The sequence below is a fragment of the Poeciliopsis prolifica genome, unplaced genomic scaffold (assembly GCF_027474105.1).
Source record: "Poeciliopsis prolifica strain line A6 unplaced genomic scaffold, Auburn_PproV2 SCAFFOLD009, whole genome shotgun sequence".
Classification (NCBI taxonomy): Eukaryota; Metazoa; Chordata; class Actinopteri; order Cyprinodontiformes; family Poeciliidae; genus Poeciliopsis; species Poeciliopsis prolifica.
Genome location: NW_026562384.1, coordinates 6,755,412 through 6,782,493, shown reverse-complemented (window position 1 = coordinate 6,782,493; position 27,082 = coordinate 6,755,412). Strand labels below are relative to the sequence as shown.

Here is a 27,082-nt window from a genome sequence, read left to right as displayed (position 1 = left end):
CATTGCCTCAAAATCAGTGTGATCAACAACCGAGTGTCATTACACTCGAGTGGAATAACACTCGGTTAGGAGGAGGATGTTGTAGGAGGATGATGGCATGGCATTGTTTTTGTTTTTTTACAATTTATTGCGTGAAAAACATATACACGTAATTTTAATAGCATTTCTTATCTTAATTGCAAAATTGTGCTTTTTTTGACATTAGCTAAATATTGACAGAGCTTTACGTTTGTGTGTCAGATGGACTGCCGTTGTTGCCACAGCTGGACACTGAACCCGGGGAGTGCGCTGTGTGCTGTCCGGTGTCTCACCTCTCTCACAGTAAGGCTCGCCCTCCTCCATGTAGAAGGCCTGGTTCCTGATGGGATTCTTACAGGCTGCACACTTGAAACACTGAACGTGGTAGGTCATCTTCAGGGCATGCATGATTTCCTGCAAGCGGATGAAAGATTTGCCGTTGGGAACATAATCTCCTCGCAAAGCAACAACTATATCATTTTTCACATTCGATACATCTCCCGTGTATTAGGAGATTTTGAGTGGATTTTTCTGGCTTTACCCCAGTTATTATCTTCTTGCACTTGGCACAGTTGGGCGCGTAGCGGTTATCGTGGCACTTTGTGCAGTAGACGGAGCCTCTTTCCTCGAAGAAGCCGCCCTCCTCCAGGACCGCCTTACACTGGGAGCATGTGAACTCCTCTGGGTGCCAGGATCGCCCCAATGCCACCAGGTACCGACCCCTGGAAAACATTCACATCACATCAAAGTTCACTCTAGAATCCACTGCAAAACAGAGACGCACTAACAATAGCAGCCAGCAGAAGCCCAGTGATCTCTGTAAACAAAAACTAGGCATCTTTTCAGCTCTCATAAGCGCTCTGTGTCTTTGCATGTTAAAGAACAACTCCTCTGTTTGCTTGCAGAATAAGAACTAAGGTCTCTCACAGAGATGACAGGATAATCCTTATCCTCTGTGATAAAAGATGTCTCCAGACGCTGTGAATTATGCTGACGGCCTTAATTTGCAGCAGACACGCAGCCTGCCGTTGTGCATATTAACCACCTTAAATTATTCATCATCTCAAACAGGACTCTGGAAGGAGCAAACGGCGACATTATTCCACGGCGCAGACGCTGTGGGACGGAGTTACCTGATGATTTTGTTGCAGGCGCCACACACCGGGGTCCTCCTGCTGTCTTCGGGCGCCTGCTGCGCTGCCTGCAGGATGGAGCTGCGGTTCTGCATGGGCGTCGGCTGGACTGGCTGCTGGTGCTGGGTCACCACGGTACTGGTTTTGTCCGGCCGGTAGCGATCAGCAAAGTTCGGGTCTGTGACCCACGGCGGTCTACAGGAGGGACCAGAAGTTCCCGCTGCCGCCGCTGCTGCTGTTTTTGAACCTGAGGTCGGATATACAGGCGATCTTAGCTAGGGGTGGGCATTTATCGCTTATCATTTATCGTAATAAACATCACGATAAATATAAGATTTGATTTATTATTATGATTAAAACCTTCTATTAGCTTTTATAAAGCACTCTCCTTTCAAACGGCAGTCAGCTTATGAGCACCTATTAACACTTAAGAATAATAATCTATTAGCGTAAGCTCCCCCAGATGCTGCCGAGGTTCGTTTTATGCATCAGTGGGAGCAGAAACTCACCATCTGGTTTATCTGCGGCTTGGGTCTTGGCAGAGGAAGGAGTTGGCTCGAGGCTGCGGAGAGAAAATGACTAATTAGGAAAAAAATACAACACACTGCGCAGTAACCAAGACACCTTCTGATTGAATGTCATGTCAGAATATCAGCATTCATGTCCATCTGTATTGGCTTCTGCATGGTGGAGTTGGAGCACCAGTCTCCAGAAGGAGAGCTGGAAATCACTGGTTTACATCAAAGCATCACTGAACAATTGATTTATTTCATGACAAACGGAGTGACTGGGTGGCTTACAGCTGGTAAAACGCTGAAATCCAGTTTCTCAAGCAATTAGAATATTAACTAAGATGATTAAAAGAAATATGTTTAATAGGGAAATATTAGCTAGGTTATACCCAGGAATATAAATATGTCCAGTCATATTTATACGAGTCTGGTGTTTCGCTTGACAACTCTTCCAGATAAGGTGAAAAGAGCTAAACTTTTCAATCCAAAGAAACATTTTTACTCTTGCTCCCACTAAACACAGTGTTTAGATTAGTAAACTGACTATGCTCAATTTCACAATCCTCTCTGCTTGTACATCTCTTTCTATACTTTGTCCTTCCACCCAACCTTTCTTTTATATGCTTGAACAACCAGCTGCTTTAACAATGACCTAAAGTGATTTACCCTTTATGTGAGGGAAGGTCAGCTGTCATACCCATGACTGTGCACAAAGCTAGATTTATCTATTGAAATTAAATTTTTCAATAAAATAGTCTTGTGCAATCTTATTTTTCAAAGAAAAATCTAATTAAGTCATAATAATCTAATTTAAATGCTTAAAATACAACAAATAAACACGTGTCCCGTTTTTGAATTGAAATACTGAAATTAACGTTTTTGTAACATTCCAGTTCATTAAGATGAATCTGCACATGGTGTTTAAAGTTGAAGAAAACACACCAAATTAGAGGTTTCTCCAGTAGTGATGAAATCAAGTGAGAGGCTTACGTTTAGTCATCATGTCTGCAAAACATTTTCTATGATTATCCAAAGCTTTTGAGAGACAGAATCGCATCTTTTAATGTGCTTCAAGAACCAAGGCTGCCCAGCAGATATACATTCAGTAAACACTTCCGACTCGAGTTAATAAAAGATATTCAAAAGCTTCTACTCAAATGAGGGTAATAAGCAGCCCTGTAAAAATCAGCCGAGTGCCTGACGTCGTTCACAGGCAGAAGTGCTGAAACGTATCCTTGGCGGATCTGGATGCAGAGGAGTTTGTTCCAAGCTTGCATGTGAAGGAGCGTTGAAATAAAGAGCTTCCCTCATTGCAAAGTTCTGTTACCCGCAGCAAGTGCAACTATATTTCCGAGAATCTTCAAACCACGACTGAAAGAAAAAAAAAGAAAAAACAACTTCTGAGCCAACACACTGAGCTCTGGAGAGGTTTTGTTGTGAGAAAGGAGAAGAGGAAAAAAAATGTCACCCTGCCTTAGGCATCACTCATGTTTACATCATCAACTGTGCCATCCACCATTCACTAATGAAACGTCATGAAATTGTCTCAGTAGATAAGAGAAAGCTGTGAACTCAAACTCATTGTGTAGCATATCAATGTATTGATTGTTCTGGTTATGAATAAAAAAAATAGCAAAAAAAAAAAAAAAATTTGAGACAAAGAAGATTGTGCAACTTCTGGAGGTGGGAGAATCTGCTAGATTTTTTACTAGTTTTATGGGTGGAAAGAGCAAAAACATCATGCTCTGGTTGGAAGGAAAAACCTTCTCCAAACATTGTGTTTTTAATAATAAAGGAAGTCGAATCTCAGATGTCTGGAGAAAAAAAGATGGCTGACAGTGGAGAGGTTCGGGAAGGTAAGACCTTCTGGCTGAGAAAAATACAGGCAAACAAAGCAAAAGGAAGGCAGAATGAGAGGGATCTCTGGTGGCCAGGTTAAATGAAGGGCAGCGCCTCTTACAGAGTGTTTGGCACGCACACTTTGGGTCGGCCGGCCTTTACTCCACACACTGATAGACTGCGCCTTCTGGGACCCAACCTAACAACTCACAAAGCCACGTCCTGGTCAAACCGCGCTGACCTTGGTTTACTCTCCCCATGTCTGGCTGCCCTACATGGCAACAGGCCAGTTGCACACAACTTTAGGAGGTTTTGTTAGTTGCACTTCTCTAAGTGAAGGTCAGAGGTGCAAATTGCTCAACATCCTTGATGGCAGGTTTCTCCCACCTTGAGCAACCTGGATTGTGTTTTCTCGACATTTCCGCAGCCTTCAAAATCCCCCACGATTCCCCTCCTGTCAGCATAAGGTGTGATGTGAAGCAGGTGACTTTTTACTGCATCGGAGATCTTTTTCCCCTCCAATGTGCAACGTTTCCTTTCACACGTCGTTCTGCCTTACACCTGGGATATCACATTCACCTCCGTTGTCTAGCTTGCTCTCCTCTGGGACTCACCGACCAGATCGATGTGGAAAAAATAAATAAATAAATTACTGGAGTTTGTTGGCAGCTCAGCATCTGGCAGCAAAAAATTACTTTTTGATTTTTTTTTTTTAAAGGAGCTATGTAGACCCTGACAAGTCGTTCTTTTGTTATGGAGCTCTACAATATTGTGAGTGTAGGAAAGACAAACAGATAAGAGAGGAGAAGCAAAAGATCATGACATATTTTCCAAAATGTTTGGCTTTTCTGCAATTTCTCATTTGCAAGGCACTTAATCTCAGAAGACTAACATTTGCATATGCATATGTTAGACCTAGTTAAAGTCCAGACCTAAATCTGAGATGTACTGGAAAAATGTGCATGTTTTCCCTTAACTTGGTTGCTGGTTTTAGGCTCCAACAACCAAGTTTCTCAACCATATTTACAGATGCTAACCAGAGGTAAACATTAGGCCCTTACCGAGGTAAAAGCTGTTTACAACATATAAAAACTTAGCTGAAAAATTACCTGCTTCATCATTAACAAGGGCTCCTTTTGAACTATGACAATTAACACCGTACCTCCACAGCTCTGTCTGGCCTCAGAGAGCTGGTTAGTCAGCCTTCAGGTACTACAACAATTAGCATCTTACAGATACAGTTATTCATAAAACTTTTAGGGGCTTGGATTACCAACAACACCAAACTGTTACACATTTACCTTTACTGGTTCACAGCAAATTTGCATTTTAATACATTTACAGATGATTTCGACACAGCTTTAGTGAAAATGTATAATTTTACGCCCCCTGAATAAGCTACTTGTTTTCTATTATCTCTGAGCTAAATAAGGAGGGGTTGTTTTTATGTCAGTGCTGCAAGAACACTAAAGCCGAGTTAACGTTGATGTGAATAGTGATGTTGATCTTTGTTTATTATTACGTTCTGAATGCCTATAAGTGTTTATTTTGAGGAACAGCACAGGAGAAGAAGCTGAATTTCCTCACAGCTCACCTCTGACCCGAACAAGTAGCATTATTTGATGTGTGTGCCCATTTGTTGCTTTTATGCCTGAATGCACAACAATTTTCTCTTGCGGGAAATAAAAGTAAGCTGTGAATGCTGATCTCAAAGACCTATTAAATCAGGAAGACATAAAAACTGGGGCGCTTTTACATAATTCTGTCAGCCATGGCAAAACAGAGAGACAAAAAAACAGTGTCTGTCAAATGAGTTCAAACAATAAAGACAAGAGGGGAAAAAAAGGACAGAGAAACAGAAGATCTTTTTTTTTAGATTTTTTTATGTTTTAATTAGTGATAACAGCAAGAAGAAAAAATAAAGCACAATTTTTATTTTTTTTTTGCTTTTCTTTCTTGAAGCTTGATGAGAAGATGAGATGAGTAATTAAAACTTATAGATGACTGTAAACATGCAAAGAAAGAGATGTATCTAAGCCCCAGACATCTATTAGGAGTCCCATCTTCGCACCAGTTTACTTCCAGCAATGCAATGAAACAGTAACTCGTCTAGTCGGAAATTCAAAGATAGACTTTCCCACTAAGGCTCAGAATGCAAGGCTCCACTTTGGACTTTATCATCTAAACTTTGTTTCTGATTTGGTTTCATTTTTTTCTGTTTCCACAAACTTCCTTATTTGTTTTTTCACCCCATGCATATGTGAAAGGTGAATTTGCAAACCACCAATTGACAGTTGGATTAATCTTCGCCATCTTTGTGGTGTGGCTATCGTGAGCAGGTTCCGTCTCCGGGGGACTCCTGGCACGTCGCTCAGACTTTAATATTGAGGGCGCGAGCGGACCTGTCGTGGTGCCAGTCTCTCAGACGGGCGTAACGAGGACTCTGAATCTCAGTGAGGAACTTTTCCCTGACCGGAGGCAATACAGATACGAAAAATGGAGAGACAGACAAAGAGGAAATGGAGCGAAGGAGAGAAAATTAATAAAACACAATAGCAGAAAGTGGAGTAAAGTGAATGAATTGACAAGATGACAGATTAGAGGAAAAATAACAGGCGAGAAAGGCTACACTGCAAAATAATATACAAGATTTGCAGAGCAAATATTGTGTCATAATATGTTTGAAATGTTCTTTTGAGATACCAAATATTCAGATAAAGCTGAATTAAACTAAACTGTCTGGATTTTATATATTAAGTTATGTAGTCCACATCAGAAAGCAGCATTTTAGGGTCAAAACTTTACATTTTTAATTAAATATGTTGAGTCATCTAATCAAACAGAGGGAAAACCTCTGTAAAAAAATAATTTTGCACACTTCTAATTACTTTCCCAATATGTTTCCAGGAATTGATACCCTGTAGAGACCTAGTGCCTCTCCCTTTGTAAATTCTTGTTTAGCTTCTTCAAATGCATGCATAAAACGATGCAGAACAATTATTTCACTGCATGGGAGTTCCCCATAGGACTGTGTCAGCAGCCTTTACAACATGAAGAGTCCTTTTTGCCCTAGGCCCAGCAACATAAAATATGCTTGAGGTCACAAAATCACATGGTCCTCCAACAAAAGATAAATCGCTACCAAAACAAATGAGTTCCAATTTTTATGCTAAAGACATGTCACTTTTTCTCTTTGCTTCAGTTTTTCCTACACCAGTGGGACTAAAAAGCTAAAATCAACACTTTTCCCTCATTACTTTGATATTTTAAGACATTACTCACTCAGACTTTTTCATTTTTGGCCAGAGCCATTAAGAGCTACTGCGGAGGCCCTGAAGAGCCACTTGCAGCTCAGCATCAGGTTGCAGAGCTCTGCCTTAGAGCCTCTTTAGGATTATTACATACATCTACATTTGTTATTGAAGCATTACCGCCAAGAGTGAAAAATCTCCTGAAATTACATCAACTTTTGACACATTCTTCAGCTTTAGTATCATTGATAGTATTCCCAAATGTTTCAAAACAAGTTTGGTTTTGCACCACAGTACAAGTTGATCACTGTTATAATCAAATGGAGCTCATCACGATTTATTTTTACCCCCACTGATGATCCTACGTCACTTTCAAATCATTTTTTCTACTTCAACCAATCAAGGATGTTTAATGCTTAATCATTCCAGTCAATCAAAACAACAAAATTTCTATTTTCAGTTTTTTCCGTTGTTTATGAAAAGCAATATTACAAGAAGAATTTTTAAAAAGAGCCATCTCTTCTTATTGGCAGTCTGCATGCAGCTAAAAATGCTTTTAATTCAAATAATATTACATTTGCTAAGAATGTAAAATATGCCAATGAGCAATTTACTTGAAATAACCAATGTTTTCGGTCAACATTAAACAACATACCAGACTCTGTTCTGAACAGCACACCTTTTACAAATGTCAAAGGATAATGCATGCACAGCGCTCATGCCACCTCAAGCAGCCAAATCAGACCGAGCTACTAATGGAAGATTCAAAACTAGAGATGTGTTTAAAGTAAAACGCCTGAATGAAAGCTTTTGCAAAACAAACCAGTGCAGAAACACAAATAGTCATGACTGCGATAAGGAGTTTACCTTGACCTCTTCATAATCTCATCATCTGGGTCCTGCACTGAGAGATCCAGGAAAGATAAAGATATCAGAGTGCTGCACTTTGAGGAAATACTCACCTACTCTGTTTTATTCAAAATAGTCATAAAGATGAATAAGACGCTATGCTTTCTACTGTTATCTACCATTTTTCTAGCCGACATGTCATGAAACTGACAGATGTTAGGAGATAAGTTCATAGCTGTCACTATAGACATCTGGAAATCGGTAAAAAATGGACAAAGCTGCCATCTACCTTCCTGTGTCACTCACTCATCTGTCACCCTCACTGAGCGCCTCTATGATCAGATCACATCAAATCGGCAACAACCTCCCTCCTACATGTGATCTCCTCTTCCCCTTCACACCCCGGCCTATCCGACTGTCCTGTCCGCCTAGCTCAGGCTGTGACTTACTGAAGTCGGTGCCTGTGAGCTGGGCCAGGATGCGGAAGGAGCGAGACTGGGTGGTGCCGGTGCGGGGCTGCCAGTCCTCGGTGTCCTCTATCAGCCTCTTCTTGCTCCGGTCGTTGGGGATAAAACAGGGCACGTTGTCCACCCTGAGGCCGTGCCTGCACACACAGGCAGCAGCAGCAGGAGCAAACAGCAGGCATGGTTAACACCACCCCGTCTGAACAGACCCACACCATGCAGCCATTTATGCAAAGATCTGCTTTGCACGGCAGGGCTCACATTGCTTCAAAAAGCTGATAACCCTATCTAACAGAAAAAAAAAATAGAATATACTAAGGGTTTTATTTTTGATAAACAACTTCAGAAGCTGCATAAGAAGCTTTTTTTTCCCTTTCAATCATCTTTCTAACATAGCACTAGGTCAACGGTAGCGTACATTCATCAACAAGCAAGACGAGGAGAGAGGATGAATGCTCACTAATGAATTGCCATTTCCATTCTGTAAACCAATGCACCAAAGAGCATCTGCTGCTCGCTATCTTTTCATAAACAACCTGATCATAATAAGCTACTGAGCTGACAAACCAGCCTGCATGCAGCTGCCTCTTACTTGGACTGTTGGTATATATCATCATAATAAGTGGCTTCGCCCCTGTGGAACAGACCAGAAAACAAATAAGGACACAAAACGAGAGGAGAGTAAAAGGTATGAGATTTTCATAGATCAAGAGCTGAAGTTAAAATGAAGCTCACTTCCCTTTCTCCTAAAGATAACAGAAATAAAGGAAGAAATTATTCATATTTAGAATGTCTATGTTCTCAGAGGGAATAATCTGGTAGCGATCAGTTAGTTGACATGATGACTCAATACTCCCGTCTCTCACTTCCGATGTTTGTTGATGAGGGTCATGACCCTTTAAATGTAACGTCACAATCATGGGTATAAATGCTAGATTAATTTAGGTTTTTTAAAGGTTTATATGAAATGTTCTTGAGGCAGGGTTGAATGGTAATATAAAAACAAGCTCAATTCATTTAAAACAAAAAATAGGATTCAGTTTCAATTTATTTTGGATTTTGACCCTATGTGGTTTAGAGAAATTTCTTTTTGGTTACTTTATGCGTTTTGTGTAATCAGTCCATCAAAAACTCAAAAATCTTACAATGTTTGCATCTTCAAAATAAAATGAACATCTAAATATAGATGTTCTTGAGATACACAAGGAATCTCAAGATCAACTCAAACAAAACTGTAGAAGCTATTCATTACATGATCCAAACTGGTAATTCAAATGCAAACTTTCTTTTGTACAAGACTATAAAAATCCAAAGAAGTATACTAACTTGTCAAGGACTTCCAGCTGTGAAGTTGAAAGAAAGGAAGAAAACACAAAGTGAGAGAAAGAGGTCAGAGCTCAGCTTGAGGGGAAGGGAGGGAAAAGAAACAGAACATGTCAATATGTGACGAAGGCCAAACACAGCAGAACATATGCAGATAGCACGCGAGAAGTGACACGAGACATGCTGTTATTGTCAACAAGCTCAGAGAGAGAAGGACAGCATTGTTTGTCAAATCATCTGCTGTCACCCTGACCCAGAATGAGTCAGGAGACTGGCACAAAACCTTTGGCTGTGCCGCTCCTCTTGTCCCCTTTTGCTTTTCACAGGGATGCAAATTGATGTTTCTGCCAAGGAAAAACAAAAAAAACCCTCCTCTGCCTAATTTCCGTGCCGCCGGAGTTTGTCGAATCTTTGTTGTACTCCAAAAACCCGTGAATAATGATAAATGCCACAGCAGTGACACATGATGTTGGTGTAATCTCCGCAAAGGAAAATAAATCACAAATCTGTCTTTGCGCTCCTAACCTGGGTATATTACACATTCCATTTGCACTCAGCCAAATTCTGAAGAGAATATCTTAAGAAAAACTATCACCAATAATTGCAGTTACACATAATTTTCAAACTCTGTATACAGTCTATTTGGAGTGTGCAAATAAAGCGCTGTGAGAAGTCAGAGTTTATGAGTGGGGCTAAATAAAGAGACGGACCATATTTCAATAGCAGCTACAAGCAGAACACCACCATTACCCAAATTAATAGAAGCGCCCAATCCTTTCCATGAAGACTCTTCAATGCCACGCAGCCACTTTTAGAATTGGTTAGGATTTGAGTTTATTTTTCTAAGTATCCTTGAAAAATATTCGGGAGAGTAAATGTAGCTGACCATGAAAAAATGCTTCAAAGAATTCAGTTTCTTTGAAAAGGAGAGCAGATATGACGTTGAAGGACAGACTGTTTCACTCGCCTGTTACCAAAGTCTTTGTCTTCTTGGTATTTCCATTTTGTTTGACAAGTACTTTGACTTGTTCTGAAAGTCTGCCAACCCGAATACGTATGTACATGCAGTCTTACGAACAAGAACACGCATCAGCCTTAACATTAACACAGTGTGAAATTCTGCTACTGAATGAATTTATATTAAAGGGTGGGGTTTGATGTAAAATCTACATTTTTGTATCATTTTGTAATGTCAATCCCTCATCAAAAGCATACCTGGAGTGTTGCTTGGATTTTTTGATGCATGACTGAGAAACATACTATAAACAGCAGCAATTAATTAGAGTTGCGAGTCTGCTATCATACAAACTACTTCTCAGTAGTTTGTATGATGAATGGATGTAGAATGGATGTAAACAGCATCATGGAGAAGCACTATTTTACTGAAAGTGTGATGTAGGAAAAAGAAGAAGCTTCTTAAAGAAAGAGAGGCACAATTTCAAGGCAACAGAGGTGACATAAAAAAAATTAAGTCATGTTGGATGTATACAGTACTTTCAACTAAAGGTAAAATAGTTACTTGATTCTGCTAAGATATGGCAGCAAGTGCCTGGAAAATGCATGAATACATTAAGGCCTTTACCAATGGTGCCAATAAATATAGATAATAGACCACCGATTCAATTTCTGGTGGGTTTTGTAAAGTTTTGCCATTAATCAACAACAAGAAAGCCAAAGTCTATACAATCATTTAAAGTACATGTAAATGAGACAACACAGTCATACAATGATGACTCATGGCCTCATCCATATTTTAGGTTAAATTAGCTTTTTCTCTTTGCTGTAAGGATGTATTAAATGGAGCATATCCCTGCTCAGTGCAGCAAGTGGCACTTAAACTCCAAGGCTGTCAATCTAAAGCACATTCAATGTTTGCCATCTGGTGGAAAACTTATTACGTTGAGTTGAGCAGTGAGTCAGCATACATTAGCTGTGTTTATCTACTCTGTAATGTTTTTACATGGTGACATAATTTTGGCAGTACACAGCAGCAGTGACTGAACTACATTCTCCTCGATACTGAAGGAGTTACTTTCTCTTTTTAATGAGACGCCAGAATAATGAGACTTCAAGAACATCATAAAAAAAAACAAAAAACACATTAGTCACATTGCAGCTCAGGAGGTAACTGCGCTCATTTTTCCACCTACCCATTCTGAGGTTGCTGCGTGCTGGCGAGACCCAGCGAGTGCCCGGTGTTAAGCTTAGGTGTGTAGGCCACAGGTTTAATAACGGGTCCTGAGTTAGTGCTAGCACCACCTGCTGTAAATGGCCTCGCCATCTTGTTAATGGTTGTGCTTGGGGCAAAGGAGTACTTTGGCGGAGCAGAAGCCGAGGAAAGCGAGTCCTGCGTGGGTGTGGGAGAGGGAGACAATGCAGCACAGGGCACAACATGCAGTTAGACATTTGACACGCACAAAATAAAAACCACAACAAAAAAGGTCTGCTCTTGCACAATCCCATCAAGTTTTTTTTTCAGTCTCTCAGCAAATGATTAGAGTGTACTCCAGCTGCAGCAGCAGCAGCAGCTCTGTCAGAGCCTGCAGGCTTTTCTCCACACAGACAGAAGGAGCGCTTAAGAAGTGCGGACACTGCTATTTTATTTGTGTTGGCTGTCAGCCAGGAACTGGCCAAAGTAATCTGCTGCTGCAGTTGAAATGAAAATGCTCAAAGTGAGAATTTGTCATGGATAACCATCATCTCTCACTAATGAGATTTCTAACCGAACATTATGTGTGGAGTGCTGAACGCCTACTAAAACGGAACATTGGCTTTGTGTTTGTATGTGCCAGCTGCTTTACAAAAACAGAGCGGTTCATGACTCCATTGTGCCATAAAAAGTGCAATCAGTTGGTCAAAGTAGCTGCCAAAAGGCCTCACAAAGAGACTGAATGAATCAATACTTACTCAGGTGTCAGGGATTGTGCAAGGTGTGACAATCGAAACTACAGTCGTTATATAGTCCAGGCACTTGATCTTCATTCGCTGGTGTTTGGGTAATGCACCGTGCATGGACAATGCAGGTGATTCAGATTCATTTCAACACAAAGTGACATATTATAGCCTTTAATCCAAGAGTGAGTAAAGATTACAGGAAGCTTCCCATTTAAAAACACTCCATGCCATTACAAACCATCCAGGTGTTCACAAAGGAGTCAGCTCACTGTTAAAGATAAACATGTTCTTACCTTCCTCTCTTCACCTCCTTTAGGAGCTCTAAGGAAAAAAGGAGGACAAAAAAAAAACAAGATGTCAGTCTTTCTTTGACTCTTTCATTGATCAGCATTAACATGATCTGCACTGAAAGCTGACATGAATATCATAATGAAATAAAATATTCTGCAAATAACAAAACATTGAAGTATTCACTTAAAAGTTGTAGTTGGAAATGCTTTGATAGGATCACAGTAGAAGATCAGGATCCATATGAATCATTCAATTGCTCAAATTAAATTACTCAGACGACAAAATCTGAACAAAGTTAAGCCATGTTTATGTGGCACATTAAAAATATAGGTCCTGCACAAGGAACTTTTGATAATAACATTCAAGAAATAAGAATTATACATTTGCCCTAGTGTTTTATCATTTTTACTGAAGCTCAATATCGTATTTAAATTATAATTGTAGGTGAATATTATTAAAAAAAAGTCTTAATCTCAAATGAAAGTGGAAAATCTGACTGATTGAAAGGTTTCTCCTTGTCCCAATTAGTTTCACAAGAAAAGCCCACAAAGTGTTTAATCCTCTGGAGCCTGTGCTGCTCGATTTAAACCAGAAATGTCACAACATTAACAACAATATGTTTCAGTGGAGAAGTTGACACTGAAATTAACTACTAGTACCAGAAAGGTGTTTATGAATGAAGACGAAGCAAAACAGCTGTGAAAAGCCAAGCAAATTATTCAGGCTCATACAGCAGAGAGCCAGACGTCAGGCCATTTACTCCTGAATTGCTGGCAGATTTTTGGAAAGAAGGAAGTTAAATAAAGACGTTAATACAACCAAGGCTATCATGAATTATGATTTTACAGATCACTTAAGCTGTTATCTCCTGATACTTTGTTGTAAAAAAAAAGTAAAACTTGATTAAACAATGACTGCGCTCTCATTCATGTGACATTGCCTTTATATAACTGATATAAATGGCACAATAGCTTAAAAGACAACAGTGATAAGTTTTAGTTCTTACAGAGAAATCAAGATTGGTTCAAATCAGCATCGGCAAGTCAAATGTTTTCAAACACAAAGATCAAAAAGTTGCCATAAATATCATAATTGTCCATCTCTGAACTCAACATCTCACTAGGATATGTCATGATTAGGATTATAAAAAATTGCAAGGAAAACTCTAACTAAAATCCTTCAGAAAATGCAATTTAATATAAATCTAACACTGAAAACACAAAAAAATTATTCCTAGCCTAATGTATGTATTAACATTTCTTTCCACGTTAAACTTTGAGCCACACATTGCACTTAGTTTTACAACAAAGCTATCATACAAATTTAAATGCAACACAAAGTTGTAACCAAGTTAAGCCGTCCCTTATTGTTTCAGAATGGAGTCTCTCACCACAAATGACACTTCCTGTAACCATAAGGAATGACTAACAGATCCTGTCATTACCTGCTCAACCACTGAGGGCGCAGAGTTATAGAGGATGACAACAGAGCAGAAAAGCACAGCGGCGCAGAAGAAAGAATAGGTCTATATTTATGGAAGCCACAATTTGATGAGTCAAATGTTATGAGGAATATCAGGAATGTGTATGATTGCCGTCTTGTGGCTGTGTTTATTCTGGCTCAGAGATATGTGCGTGATTAAGTCAATGTTTCCCACAAGAAATTTGTGTTCCCCAACTGACTCTGACCTGCGTTGGATCTGAATGTGAAAACGGCATGAGATCATTCTCTAACTCATTTCACGGATCACTAATTTCAGTCGATGCATACTTGGCTTTCAGGCTGATGTTAGATAAAGTCAGAAATTTCACAGCAAAGAATTCCCCGATGACGCCGTAATCAACCCTGCAGACATCACAAACAATTCAACCACATCCCGATGGGCCAGTCACAGACGCCTAAAAGTGTGACCCTAATGTGTTCTTGGAGATGCTGCGTGATCCAATTTCTCTGTACCAAAAAACCTATAGTTTAAACCATAACCACAAAATGATTATTGGCACTGAGGAAAGTGAGTTACTAAACTAAAACAGAGTATCTCTCATCGCCATGCAGCTGTTCTCCCATCTCGACATAAAACAACAGTGGACGTGAGCCAAGATGCAAATAAATAGAAAAACTGACAACAGTTCCTCTCTGAAAACAACATTTGCTTTGCTTTCAGCATAACGACAATAGGTCGGGGTGAGATAAACAGGAAACCTGGGATTTATAGGAGAAGATTCACTGATGCAAAAAAGACAGGAGGAAGACTGTGAAATGTTTACAAAAACTTGACTCGACTCCATAAGGAGATGAGAAATGGAGGAGGCAAACCACAGAGTGGAGCAAAAATATAGCTGGTGTGAAGAACACCTATTAAGGTCAATCAAAACCATTTTACCATAAAGTGAACATTAAACAGAAGTCATAAATTAAACAAGGAGAGTTTCCTTTAACATTCCAGGAGTGGGATAAAGGAGGCATTTATTTAAGAAAAAAATTCAAGAGCTTTTCAATTTTTATGATCATTCATATTTTATTTAACTCCAAAAATTAAACCGATTTCACCTCTTACTTATTTAAAGGAGTTTGGTTGGTTAAGGCTGGAGACACAAGAAAAAGCCAATTGGTGGCTGGAAAAGGCCAATTTACAACATGGTCTACCTATTGTAGATCTATGTATGTATTGTGCATTACCATGCAAAAAAACCAAAAGGTCATTTTGCCTTATATCAACATCCTCTGTGCTCTTTAAGTTGAACTTTAAAGATAAATTGTATGAAATGTTCTAGTTGCCTCAAATGCTGTAAATGATACCCAACAAACCAGAACCACCACATCTCAAACTACTCTGTACGGTTCTGCTGTCTGGAAAGACTTGAAATACCCTGCAGCTGTTCTCCCAAACTAAGTGAATAAAAAAATAAAAAAAAGGCATGTAACAATTTAAAAGCAGAGTCTCCTGCCAGGCAACAATGAGGTGAACGAGATAACAAAGCTTTACTCCTATTACTTATAAAGGATCAAAAAAAGAAAGAAAATCAAAACGAGTCCCGCGGCAGCAGCAAGCTCAGCTTTATTACTTCGAAAGTCGATATCTTTTTTTTTATATTGAAGGTGCTTGGGCCTTGAATGATTACATTTCATCTTTCTCTGAGACTAAAATCTTTTTTCTCCCCCTATAATTAAGCTACTGATTAAACATTTTTGTATTCTTGACACTTTGTCAGAATTTCTGGCAAGACTTATGTGAGCAGGTATAAGTGCTGCCCGTAGGAGGCCTATTCAGTACTGATTAAAAGACTTCATTGTTTTACTCCAAGGAAAGTTTCCTTTCTTTTGACATTTTGAAGTTCAGACAAAACAAAGAACCCAAAGACTCCGTTGTGAAGAAGTTACTTCCATTAGAAAAAGGAAACTGGAGTACATCCATCCAAATCTGCAAATACATGCTGCATTTGCTACCTAACAAACTTATAGCTGTTTTTGTTTTGGTTTTTATTGGCACATTTGGATATTTTACAGTATAAGATATATTAAGAAAAGAGTAAGAAAACCTGCATAAATACAAAATGCAATGCTCAAATTATTTAATTTAACTGGAAAAAGCTATTCAAACCAATCCAGCCTTTGTTGAAAAACATTGCTTTTCCGATGTTAAAGCCAGAATAATAATAATAATGAAAAAAAAAAAATCACTTAATATAACCTGTATGAATCAGGTATTAAATGTAATAAGGTAAAAAAATGATTTATTCAGTTTCATCCAAGCCTGATTACTACCTGACCTGTACAATCAGGAAATTTCTTTAAATCAGCGGTGTCCAGCTCAGGCCTCAAGGGTCGTGCCCTGCAGGGTTTGGATGCGTTTCTGCTCCAATACAGCTCAGTCAAACAGCTGAATCATTTCCTTTGCATATTACCTAGCTCTGCATAGACCTGCTAATGAGACATTCATTTGATTCAGGTTTGTTTTATCAGGGCAGCATTTAAGACTTGGAGGTCACCAGACCTTGAGGACAGACTTTGGACACCATTTTCTTAAATAGAAGTTGTAATACAGCATTTAATATGCCTTGATATTTCTAGAAAGAAATATTTAGATGAGAAACAAAGTCTCTGACATTTGGATACAAACTTATTTATCAGACTTAACTACTGAAGCAAATCGGAGTAATGAATTAATCTATCAAAACTAATCAAAGAGATCATCTGGAGGTCACAATAGAAACCTGAACATCTGAACTACTTCACTTGCCTTAAAGTCAATCTTCCTGATTCAACAATAGGACTGAGCTAAGGTAAAGATGGCAACCACTGAAAAGTTCTAGAGAGAAAAGCACAGCTGGCCAAAAACGAACAGGAAGACCCGTCTCACAGTTACCAAAAACATCCTATGACCATCAGGACTTTGAGGGAAATATGTGGATCGATGAGAAAAACATGTAACATTCTGGAATGAAGATAAAAGAAAATAATTTCAGAAAAAGAGCCAATGGTCAAGCATGGTGGTGGCAGTGTAATGCTCTGGGGCTGCTTTAGCACACGGACAACTTGCTGCAATTGATGGAACCTGTTTTCTAGGGGAAATCCTGAAGGACAATTATCCACCTATCATTTTGTGAACTTAAGTCACAGTGCAAGTCATAGTTATGCAGTAGGACAATAACCCAAAACACACAAAGTCCATCTCAGAATGGCTAAAAAAGGAAAAAGCACAACACTTTAGGGTGGTAAAACCATCCTAAAGTTTGGACTTAAATCTAATAGAAATTTGACTTTAAAACAGACTGTTAATAGTCGAAAACCCTCCAATTATATTTTTATGTAGGGTCATGTTGGTTTGCAAAGCTTTTTTCCAACTAATTTATGAACCTCAAAATCAGATTTTTTATGAATTAAGGTCATGTTTGTCTGAAAATAAATTTTTAAATTATCTGAAACTCTTAAGAGCAACTCCAAACTGAAAACAGGCAAATAATTTGTTACAGCATTGTTAGGAAACTTACAGAAAATCCTTTGAAAAAAATGCATTTGATCATTTGGCTACTAGTTGCAAAGAAAAACTTTAAAAAACATCAAAAGTTAAAAGCACCTCAAGCAAGAACTTGTTTTGTCAAGATTGGACTGGAAATTAAAGGTAAAACGCACAATTAGAATAAAACTACAGCTGTACCTAAGCCTTAGAAAAATGTATAGTGGACTGACATGACAATGTGTCTTGCAAACAGTCTGGGAACAATTTCAAAGGTCTTGATGGGGTCTAATTTTGTCTAAATGAAAATGAAGGAGGCCATACGGTCTGTGGCGGTTTCTGCTGCTGTGTGCATGAGGTAAAATTAGCACTTTATTGCATCATGAGCTGCCAGACGACCTACCTGCTGAGGGTGAGGGTAAGGGAGTCTGTTGCTGCTCTAATCTTGTTTTGTGCTTCCACGTGGGTCATATCCTCGGCATTGGCGTCACAGATGGAGACCACCCAGTCTCCCACCCCGACTCCAGCCTGAGCTGCCTTTCCACCCGGTGTAAGCTGGAGGAAAACAACAATTCAGTTCGAGGGGGTTATCAGAGCAGGTATAACAGGAAATTACAGTGATCACTCAGAGGAAGAAAAACAAAAAACTGCTTGGATGAAGAGAAAGGTGCAGCTTTTGTGGCTGCAAAGATGACGCTGCTGAATGCAATATAATTAACTTGTAAAATGAACATAATGTACAAGAAAAAAAGCAAACTTAAAATGATAGTCATACTACATTTTCAAAAAAAAATTATGTTTCTTTTAATATTTCAGAACTGGTAAGATACAGATTATAGCTTTAAAAGGATTGTCCAGTTCAGAACAGCTTGTCAAATGTTTTGTTACCTTTACCTGCAGATAAACTAACTATTTAAAATATTTCCACAGGATTCCTCTTCAAAAAGTCTAAACTTTCACTTCATCACAGCTCATCATTGCCAGAGCATTCTGAAGTTGTTGTTTTTTTTACTATACTGAAAATAAAAATGTTTGGGTTGTTGTACAGTTAATCTGTATTAACTTAGTTTTTAATAAAAAATATTTAAAGTACAAAATTAATTATATTGATATTAGCAAGTGAAATTCCCTAAAACAATGACAATACAAGACAACAATCTTCAATATTTCTTCAGCAGTGAATTAAGGATGGAAAGTTATTGTATAGGAGAAAAAATTATGACAAGAATTGTGATTTATGTTGGTAGCAATACGCTTTAAATGACTATGTTTAAAAACATTAAGAAACAGAATATATCATTGGGATTTTTTTCTTTTGTAATTTGAAATGTAACAGTCTCCCTCCAGGCGAACATCAATTAATGTCAATATTTTAGATGTGATTAAATGCAGTTATCATGGGTAAAACTGCACTTCTTCACTGAAGCAGCTGATTTCATAAAAAGATTTTATTGGTGAAACTGTATTTATGTTTGTGAAGCTCTAACTGTAACAGCAAATGTATTGCCTGTCCCCACAGTGAATTTTAAGAAACTGTGACACAAATATTATTAAATTGTTTAATGTCGGCCATAAGTTACAGATTTTAAGCTAAACTTTTAGACAGTGTGAAACTAATAGAAGCATTTTTGACCAAGAACATCCTGCATAAACACATCTGCTGCCATAATGGAGCAAAATAGTGTGTGTTTAACATTCTAACTGTCAAACAAACCTTGGAACAATCTTAGTAATTTGGAGAAGAGCTGTATGTCTAATGTTTCCATCCATCATACTGAGTAATCAGAGGCAGAAATGCATGTTTTAAGGTTGGAAAAATTTTCATCTGAAAGAACATTCCTCTGGCTTCATCAGGCCTAAACAACAGAAACTGTCCATCCAAACCACACTGTAGGAAGTCTCTAACATTTCCTATAACATTATACTGCTGTACCCCTAACCTCATACCGCAACACACAATCATTCTCAGTTGACACTGCTGTAATGTCTGACACCTAATAATTAATTTGAGGAGCCTGTTTGTCTATTTCACTCAGCTCTACCAGGAACAGCCATTATAAGGTCACCATGATGTCATTAGTCGACAGCTTGTGATTTACTGCAGATGTAACTGGTGACTGTACGATGAATGTTTGACAGCTGCAGACGAGGCCCAGATGTTACCATTAGTCATACCATTAGCTGGAACGATCTGTCCACCTTTTCTCAGTCTGACAGGTAAGCTGCTGACTGACAAAGCAATGACATCATCCTCTCCCTCTGTCATTGAGGCTGTGAGAGAATTAGTCAGTGCTGGAGTCAAGCATAGAGTTATGTTACAACAAGACACAAAGCAACAAACACGTACAACACGGCCTCCCATGTCCTCTACCGCCTCTAATACACAGATCAGAGATGCTACGCTGTGAATAGCAAGGGCTTAGTCCGCTTACCCATGCAGCTTAATGAAATCTGAGACCTGTGTCAAATACTAAGATAACTAGAGGAAAAGCGTGCAGCATCAGATAAGTAAGCAGGAGAGAGGATTTCTGGCAAACAGAACCCCCATTAGGATTACTCTCAAATGCCACGGATCCCTGCAAATGTTAGTTCATCAAAAGCTCAGAGGACTCAGCCGTTCGATCAATAGTTTCCTGTCATGTTTGGCTCAGCTAATCACACTTGCTGCTTTGATTGGGAACATGAAACATGAACGTTTGCACAAGAGCAGAGAAGACACCATAAAAATGATGTAACGTTTCTGCTCATAAAAAAAGAACATAAATAAATACTTGGCTCTCGACAGATAAAAACAAAACTGCAGCCAGACTTAAAACACAGCAAACCCTAAATGTGGAAAAGTCTTGGCCGATGCTCACACAGCAGGCAAATGCAATCCTTATAAGACTTTTCACATCAGTCTGAACAGTACAAATCTGATCTTTTCAACCAAAAGAAATAATTATAATAATACATGCGACTTTCATAAGTGGTTCTAAATCAGATTTGTATTCGATTAATTTCAAAGTGATCAAAGTCGCATTTTATCTGACTTTTATGTCGTTGATGTGAGATGTGCATCATAATTCAGCCCCAGAACAAGCCAGACGCGGCAAATGACGTAAACAATGATGGAAAACGACAGAAGTCTCTGTCAGTGGAGTGCATTACATCGCAAAACCACCACTGCTGCTCTGACAACACACACAAATAGATTTTGCAACAGAAGTTGCATTCAATATCCGCAGAGGCCATACCTACTATTTGAGCTTTTATGTTAGCTTCCCTTGTGTTATGGTTTTATGACAATAATGTCGGCTCTGAATGACTCAAAGCCGATCCGTAGAGGGTGGCATCTATTATTACATCTCGAAACAGTGTGCTGCTGTGTGACATCTTTGTTCTTCTACAGTGCATGCGGGTCGTTTTGGGGTTAAAAAAAAAAACAGTCAACCAGGATTCTGATTTCAAAGATCACTTTAATTGTCATGAATGTGCTCTTGCCGTAAGTAATTAAAGGCACTTTTGTTACAATTTTACAAATGAGTTTAACATTTTAAGCATTCTTTTAAGAAGAAAAATAACAGGAAACCCAAATACATGACTTGAAGCCTCCCCTTCACATGGCAGGCTGTTCAATCAGGATCCCCACAGAGATAAATGCAGCCCTGACTCCATTATTCATACTTTACTTGACAACGTTTGGACATACTTCTCAAAGCTATTTTCATTATGCATTTTAGAAAGGCTTTTTATGGGTTATGGATTCAGACAGATCCATACTTTTCAAATTTATGCTAAAAAATATATTAAACTTCTTGCATCTATAACCAAGAATGTCTTAATCAAGAGCAGTGCTGCTGATAAGCAGCCTTACCACAAATGCTAAAAGGAAGTGACTCGTAGGTCACAGATGTTGCGAAATTGGAGTAAAGGATCAGCAGGCACAGCACAGAAGATCTACACAGTAATGCAGAAGAAAAAGAAATCTTCAATGTGGGAGGAAATTTCTGTCCAAATTGTCCCATTAAGTAGGTTTTTGAAAAGGTTTCTAAAAATTCATGACTGCAGGACCACTAAGACTTCCCATTATACTGAATATTACTTATATTCAGCATTATTCTGAATATATATTTACAAGGAGTTCAGTAAGGCATATTTTTACCCCTTGTTTATATTAAACATTCTTAGGGGAACAGTATGAACTTAACTTTTACTGGCTGCTCTGTGTCTCTACTGACTTGTCAAGCATCTATGAGTTGTAATAACTTTGATATACATTCAACATATCTATAGCTGAGACAAATTTAAACTTTGGAAAGAAGTATAAGAGATGTTTTACTCTAGTTTATTATACCTATATCATCAGAATATCAGTTAATTATGCTAACCATCTGCACAGTGTTTATTTTATGCATTTAGGAGACCACTGCATTAGATACCTCCAGCTGGCTCTCATTCAGGTGCATCAATATGTATATATTGAGGAAAATGGAAAAGTAAAAGCACTACCTTAAAGCACCTATTATTACCATCCAAATGTTCAATAAAAAAATAAATAAAACTTTTACGGCCTTTAGATCGTGTATTCCATTAATTTGTATTAATTTATTAGTCGTGTTGATGGACGCAGACACCTGTGTTTCTGGCTCAGGTTCAGAGTGCAGCTGCTCCCTCACTTCAGAAGCCAGCAGTCAAAGTTGTTGCGTTCAGACCTTTCGGTTGGTAAGGGGCGGACAGAAACCTAATACCTGCCTCGTCCTCCGTGCAGGAGTCAATACAGGAAAGGACGCTGGAAAACATGCACTTGCAATACATGCAGTACACTCTACTGTACCTCACAAAACCAGGGCTATCGTGGTTAAGATAGATTGGAAGGACGACGTCTACACTGACTTTTCATTCAGCAACTGTGAACCTTGCTTGGACTGGAGGGAATACTATTTTAGTTGTTTAACATCGGCGAAGCTTATAGAGTTGGTGAATCCACGTCTCAGTGGATCTAAATGGTTCGACTAACAGTTCACGGCCAGTTTCAAAGTCTTCTGGCAGAGTGCAGCAGCAGAACCGTTTTGGTGTACTATCAAATTTCAAAGCTTGAGCCAACCTTTCAGGATGCATCACGCTAAATTCGCCTTTGAAGTACATTCCTTGAGGCGAGCCAAAGGCTCATACTTATTCTCAGCTCGTTTTGGTTAATAATGCACCAAGGTTTATCAAACAGCTGGTGATATACAGACTGGGTAGCTATGTACCATCGCAATTTTATTCTTTCCATGGCTATTTGGGGGCTAAGAGACCGTCTGTCCTTACATCACTCACAGCACAGCTGATGCAAAGCCATAAATATCACTCTGAGAAATGGAAAACCAAACCTGCAAGTATGCAGTCTCCCCTTACGCCCCCCATAATGACTGCAGAGGAACACCTCCCACTAACTCACCTTAAAACACAACACGTATGTCGGACATATCCGACAACAATGAAGGCCTCTGAGACCAATGCATGTTACAAAATAAATTATTAACAAAGGCCTCCTTTCTCACAGCTTTTGCAAGTGTGAGAAAAAGAACATGCTGATAATGAAGCAACAGATGGTCTTCAAGTCAAGACAGAAACCCAGGGAAACAGAATCATAAGACTTAATGACAGCTGTAGACGTGGACTGGGGAGGCATTTTAACATCTCTCCGCCCGTTTATTGCTGTGACATCATTGGTAATTTTCTCCAAAACTTTGAAGTCAGCGGGGTGGCATGTGTTTGTTGATAGAAACCAGATGGTTCTCACAAGTTATGTGGGGTTATCATAATGTTTACTGAATTGCGATGGCATGAGATCTGGAGCAGAAATGTGGTAAAACGTCTCTAGTCAGAAGGGACAGATTTAACTGAAGCAACTTCGTTTTCTACACTTTCATGCCAATTTTCTTCATATGGATTATTCTAATAAATGTTATGAAAGATAAAGTAATGCAAATGTCTACATTTCTAATGTCACAAAAGTTTCTGAAAATGTGCAAGGGAAAAAGAAGAGGAAAAGAAAATGGATTAGGAAAAAAAATGACTGGATTAAATTGGGTGTTAAATTTCCCACAAGAAAGTTTCAGAAACAATCCAGTTTCTAAAATAGCATCACTTTCAGTATGAGCTGAAAATGATGTTATTAATAAGTAATGAAGTTCATTTTCAAATATTGCCATAAACTAACCTTAAATATTGTGGGGTATTTTGGACTGCAACTAAACAATAAAGAAAGATTCAACAAGCAATATAAAGTATACAAACCCCATTTGCAGTACTGTTTAGAAGTGCAAAGATGTTTCAGCAGGAACGTAATCTTCTCATCTTGTCAAAATGCCTTAATAATGGAGACAGCTCATCAGACTGCCTGATTATAGGCCATGTGTTTGTCTCCCTTGCTGAACTTAAAAGCCTCTCTTTATCATTGTTATTTCTATTGATTGATAACATTTTGTAACGGTTTGACTAAAATGCCATCACGTTTGAATTTTAGCATAGAATAGATTATATTTACTGTAATTATAAGTTTAAATTATAAATTAATCTGTTGAAGGAAGCTGGAGTACCTGGAGAAAATCCATGCATGTATTGAGAGAATGTGCAAACTCCAGTCAGAAAGACCTCAAAATCCAGGATTCAAACCCAGAAACACCACTTGGTGACAGATACTTTAAAAATAATATCAAGTCTCAGACCGATGTGAACCTAATTTCGAATATCATCTCCTCTTGTGAACTGACTGGATAGTTATGACTGTTTAACATTGTTTTCTCAGCGTCTGACATTCAAACTTTTTAACTTCTAGAAAAATGGAGAGGCACATTGTCAGTGAATGTCTGTGAATCCTAAGTAATGCCTGATTCTCCATTCTCATTAAAAACAAATCCCTGATGAACAACATCCAGCCTCACTATCAAGAAAATTACTTGTTGTCCGTTAATGGTCTCACAAGGTGTCCTAAAAGAGCTTTTTTGTTACTTTTGGCACAAGAATTGAACAAGACCTTATTGCTTAGCAATAAAGTCCAGGACAGGGATTGCTCATACACATCTTGAGAAGATAGTTTGCAGTTTAACAGAAATAAAACCTTCTGCTTTCATTAGAAAAGCTGTCACTCCAGTCAGTCAAACGTGATGTATGTTTTTACAGCTGATGGATGAGAACCCATCCTGCTAAGCTCAAAATCTCAGCTTTCCTTTTCCATTCGCATTCACTTAAAAATTATGGTCTTCATTCCTCTGATCTCACTTGGAGACAATGCCTGTGAGACTGGGGGAGTTCGTCTTATGGATGGGAGAAGTGAGTGGTGAAGACAGACGCAGAAGGGAGACAACAGGATTGCCTGTTGGCAGCGGCAGGGTGGATATGAGAAAAATGTCTGGAATGCTGAAAAAGCACAAGCTCGGTCGGTACAGAGACTGAGGAAGAAAATACAAGCCATTGAAGAGCTCAGAAACTGAACCAACTCACAATTGAGAGGTAACAAGTGAGAAATGCACAAACTTTCCAGATCAATGAAAAGTTAATCAGAAGTTCAATTTGCGGCACATCAATTGGAGTCAAAGTGATAAAATAAAAAGTGATACTCTATTTTATAATCTTCCATCTTTTAGATCCAGTTTCAGAGCTAATCATTGCCTAATATGCACAAAAAATATACACACATTGATCTTTCAGGAGTTATTGCTTGGAATCTCATTGCCTCACTGAGAAACAAAAAGTCTTTTGTCATTTCCCTCCACATGCTCATCGTTTTCTACAGCCTCGCTTTAGATTGTTATCAGCAACAAGCTGTGAAGAAAGAAATGAACCATCCACTGAATTTATCTAATAGAAACTTTTCAAGTAAAAGCTAGATCTCTTCCTGTTACGGAGAAATCCTGTAGCTAAGCTTCACTCCCTCTTGTCCAAGACTTCAATGTTTGTTCAAGATGCGAGCCAAAAGACCCTAAGTCAAGCAAAGGAGGAGTACATGTTGGATGTTTATAGGCAGCCTTGATAAAAGTATTCTTTCTTCTTTCAGACCTGAGTCAGTAGTTTGGAGAATCTAGTTTTACTGCAAACATTTTGGAGAATCTCCCTACCACCTTAGTAAATCTATAACTTGTAAATAGAACCACCAGGTTCCCTGTCTCAGCTGAGGAAAAGTCTCTGCACAGTACGACCTGACCTCCACCGTGTGTCACTGTGGGGATAGGAGGATGGTTCAATGCTGTGTTAGTTTTCTGTCTCACATTTTCTCAGCAAAGATGACTCAGGTTTCTTCTGCATATTTGCTGTGTCCTGATTGATTCTTTCCTGGCTCAGCTCAACAGCTAGTTAGCAGGCTTGCAGTCATGCCAGACACTTCAGGAGATGCAGCGAGGTTTTTTTTGTTGTCGTTTTTTTGGGTTTTTTTTTAATTTTATAACCTTCCTTTTATCCATTGTTTATCCCTGCCTTTGTTCTGCCTTGGTTCCTTGGTTTTTGTGTTTTTCCTCCTAATCTTCATTGAAAGTTGGCTTTATGTAGAGATTAGACTATTTACAAATCAAGTAAGCTCTGACTGTAATTGATGGCACTGGATTTTATTTTGGATAGCAAGGTAAAAGGGGCTTAGTTTATAAAGTAATTTTCACAACCATGTTTATTAAATGATACTTTGTGTTGACCCATAATACAAATTACAATAAAACACATTAAGTTTTTAATGACAAATGTGAAAAGGTGAGAGATATACGGCCATTTGGTGGACTATAACGCCTAAACAAACTCGGCACTGAAGGAATAAGAATATCAGAACTCCAAGGTTCGGAAGACAACTTTCTCTTGATGCAATAACCATGAACAGTGGAAAACTAGCTTACAGACATATGTTAGGTGCTTTTGACAGTGTTTAACAGATAACTTCATTGATATTCACCCCAGAAGTAAATCCCGCTTGTCTAGACTAAAATTCCCCTAAGCAATCATCTATAATCTGCTCGAAAATTGCATCTTTTGTATAAAGCCAATCGTCCAACTGCTTGTGCTTATAAAAGAAAGTCTGCTGTCTGAAACCAACAGAAGAACATGAGGTTTCTAATCAAGATGAGCTGAGAAAATACAGGACATGTGCTGACACGAAGAGTGATACCTGCCGCCATCATCAAGGGATTACATCACCTCAACGCACCCACCTAGGGGAGACTCTACCTGCAACACGATGCAGACTCGATTCAGCAAAATAAAAACATCTAACTGCATTTGACCATTCTGCCTTTAACTGACATTCTGTTTGGTCTAAGAGAGGAAAAGCTTCCACATATAATGTGCCTTCAAATTATCTTTGTAAAAGGAAACAACACATCCTGAACATAGCTGATAAAGTAATAACCGTCAGTCAGCCATGATATTTCTGTATTATCTTAACTTATAAGGGAACAATGTAACAATCCCAGTGTGCTAAGGAGAGCCAGATCTGTGTACGAACTAGTTGGCTGCAAAGGTGGAATTATTTTACGTGAGTGCATTCATGCGTGACTGCAAGATCCAGCCTGTACCTTTGTCAGGCGAAGCAGCACTTATAAGG

General features: G+C 38.7%; 2 protein-coding genes across 3 annotated transcripts in view; one reads left to right on the top strand and one right to left on the bottom strand.

Moving 5' to 3' along the window:
• Positions 1-27,082, bottom strand: part of pdlim7 (PDZ and LIM domain 7) — a 34,976-nt gene that overhangs the window by 3,782 nt on the left and 4,112 nt on the right. For both annotated transcript variants that reach the window (XM_055034638.1, XM_055034639.1), the window contains exons 3-9: positions 17,936-18,087; positions 12,578-12,605; positions 11,540-11,736; positions 1,661-1,713; positions 1,152-1,398; positions 560-740; positions 312-432 (exon numbers count right to left, since the gene is read on the bottom strand). In XM_055034638.1, the coding sequence (XP_054890613.1) occupies positions 312-432; positions 560-740; positions 1,152-1,398; positions 1,661-1,713; positions 11,540-11,736; positions 12,578-12,605; positions 17,936-18,087 (979 nt within the window). The remainder of the gene's footprint in view (positions 1-311; positions 433-559; positions 741-1,151; positions 1,399-1,660; positions 1,714-11,539; positions 11,737-12,577; positions 12,606-17,935; positions 18,088-27,082) is intronic.
• Positions 1-27,082, top strand: part of unc5a (unc-5 netrin receptor A) — a 198,086-nt gene that overhangs the window by 168,751 nt on the left and 2,253 nt on the right. The gene's annotated exons all lie outside the window — the stretch shown is intronic.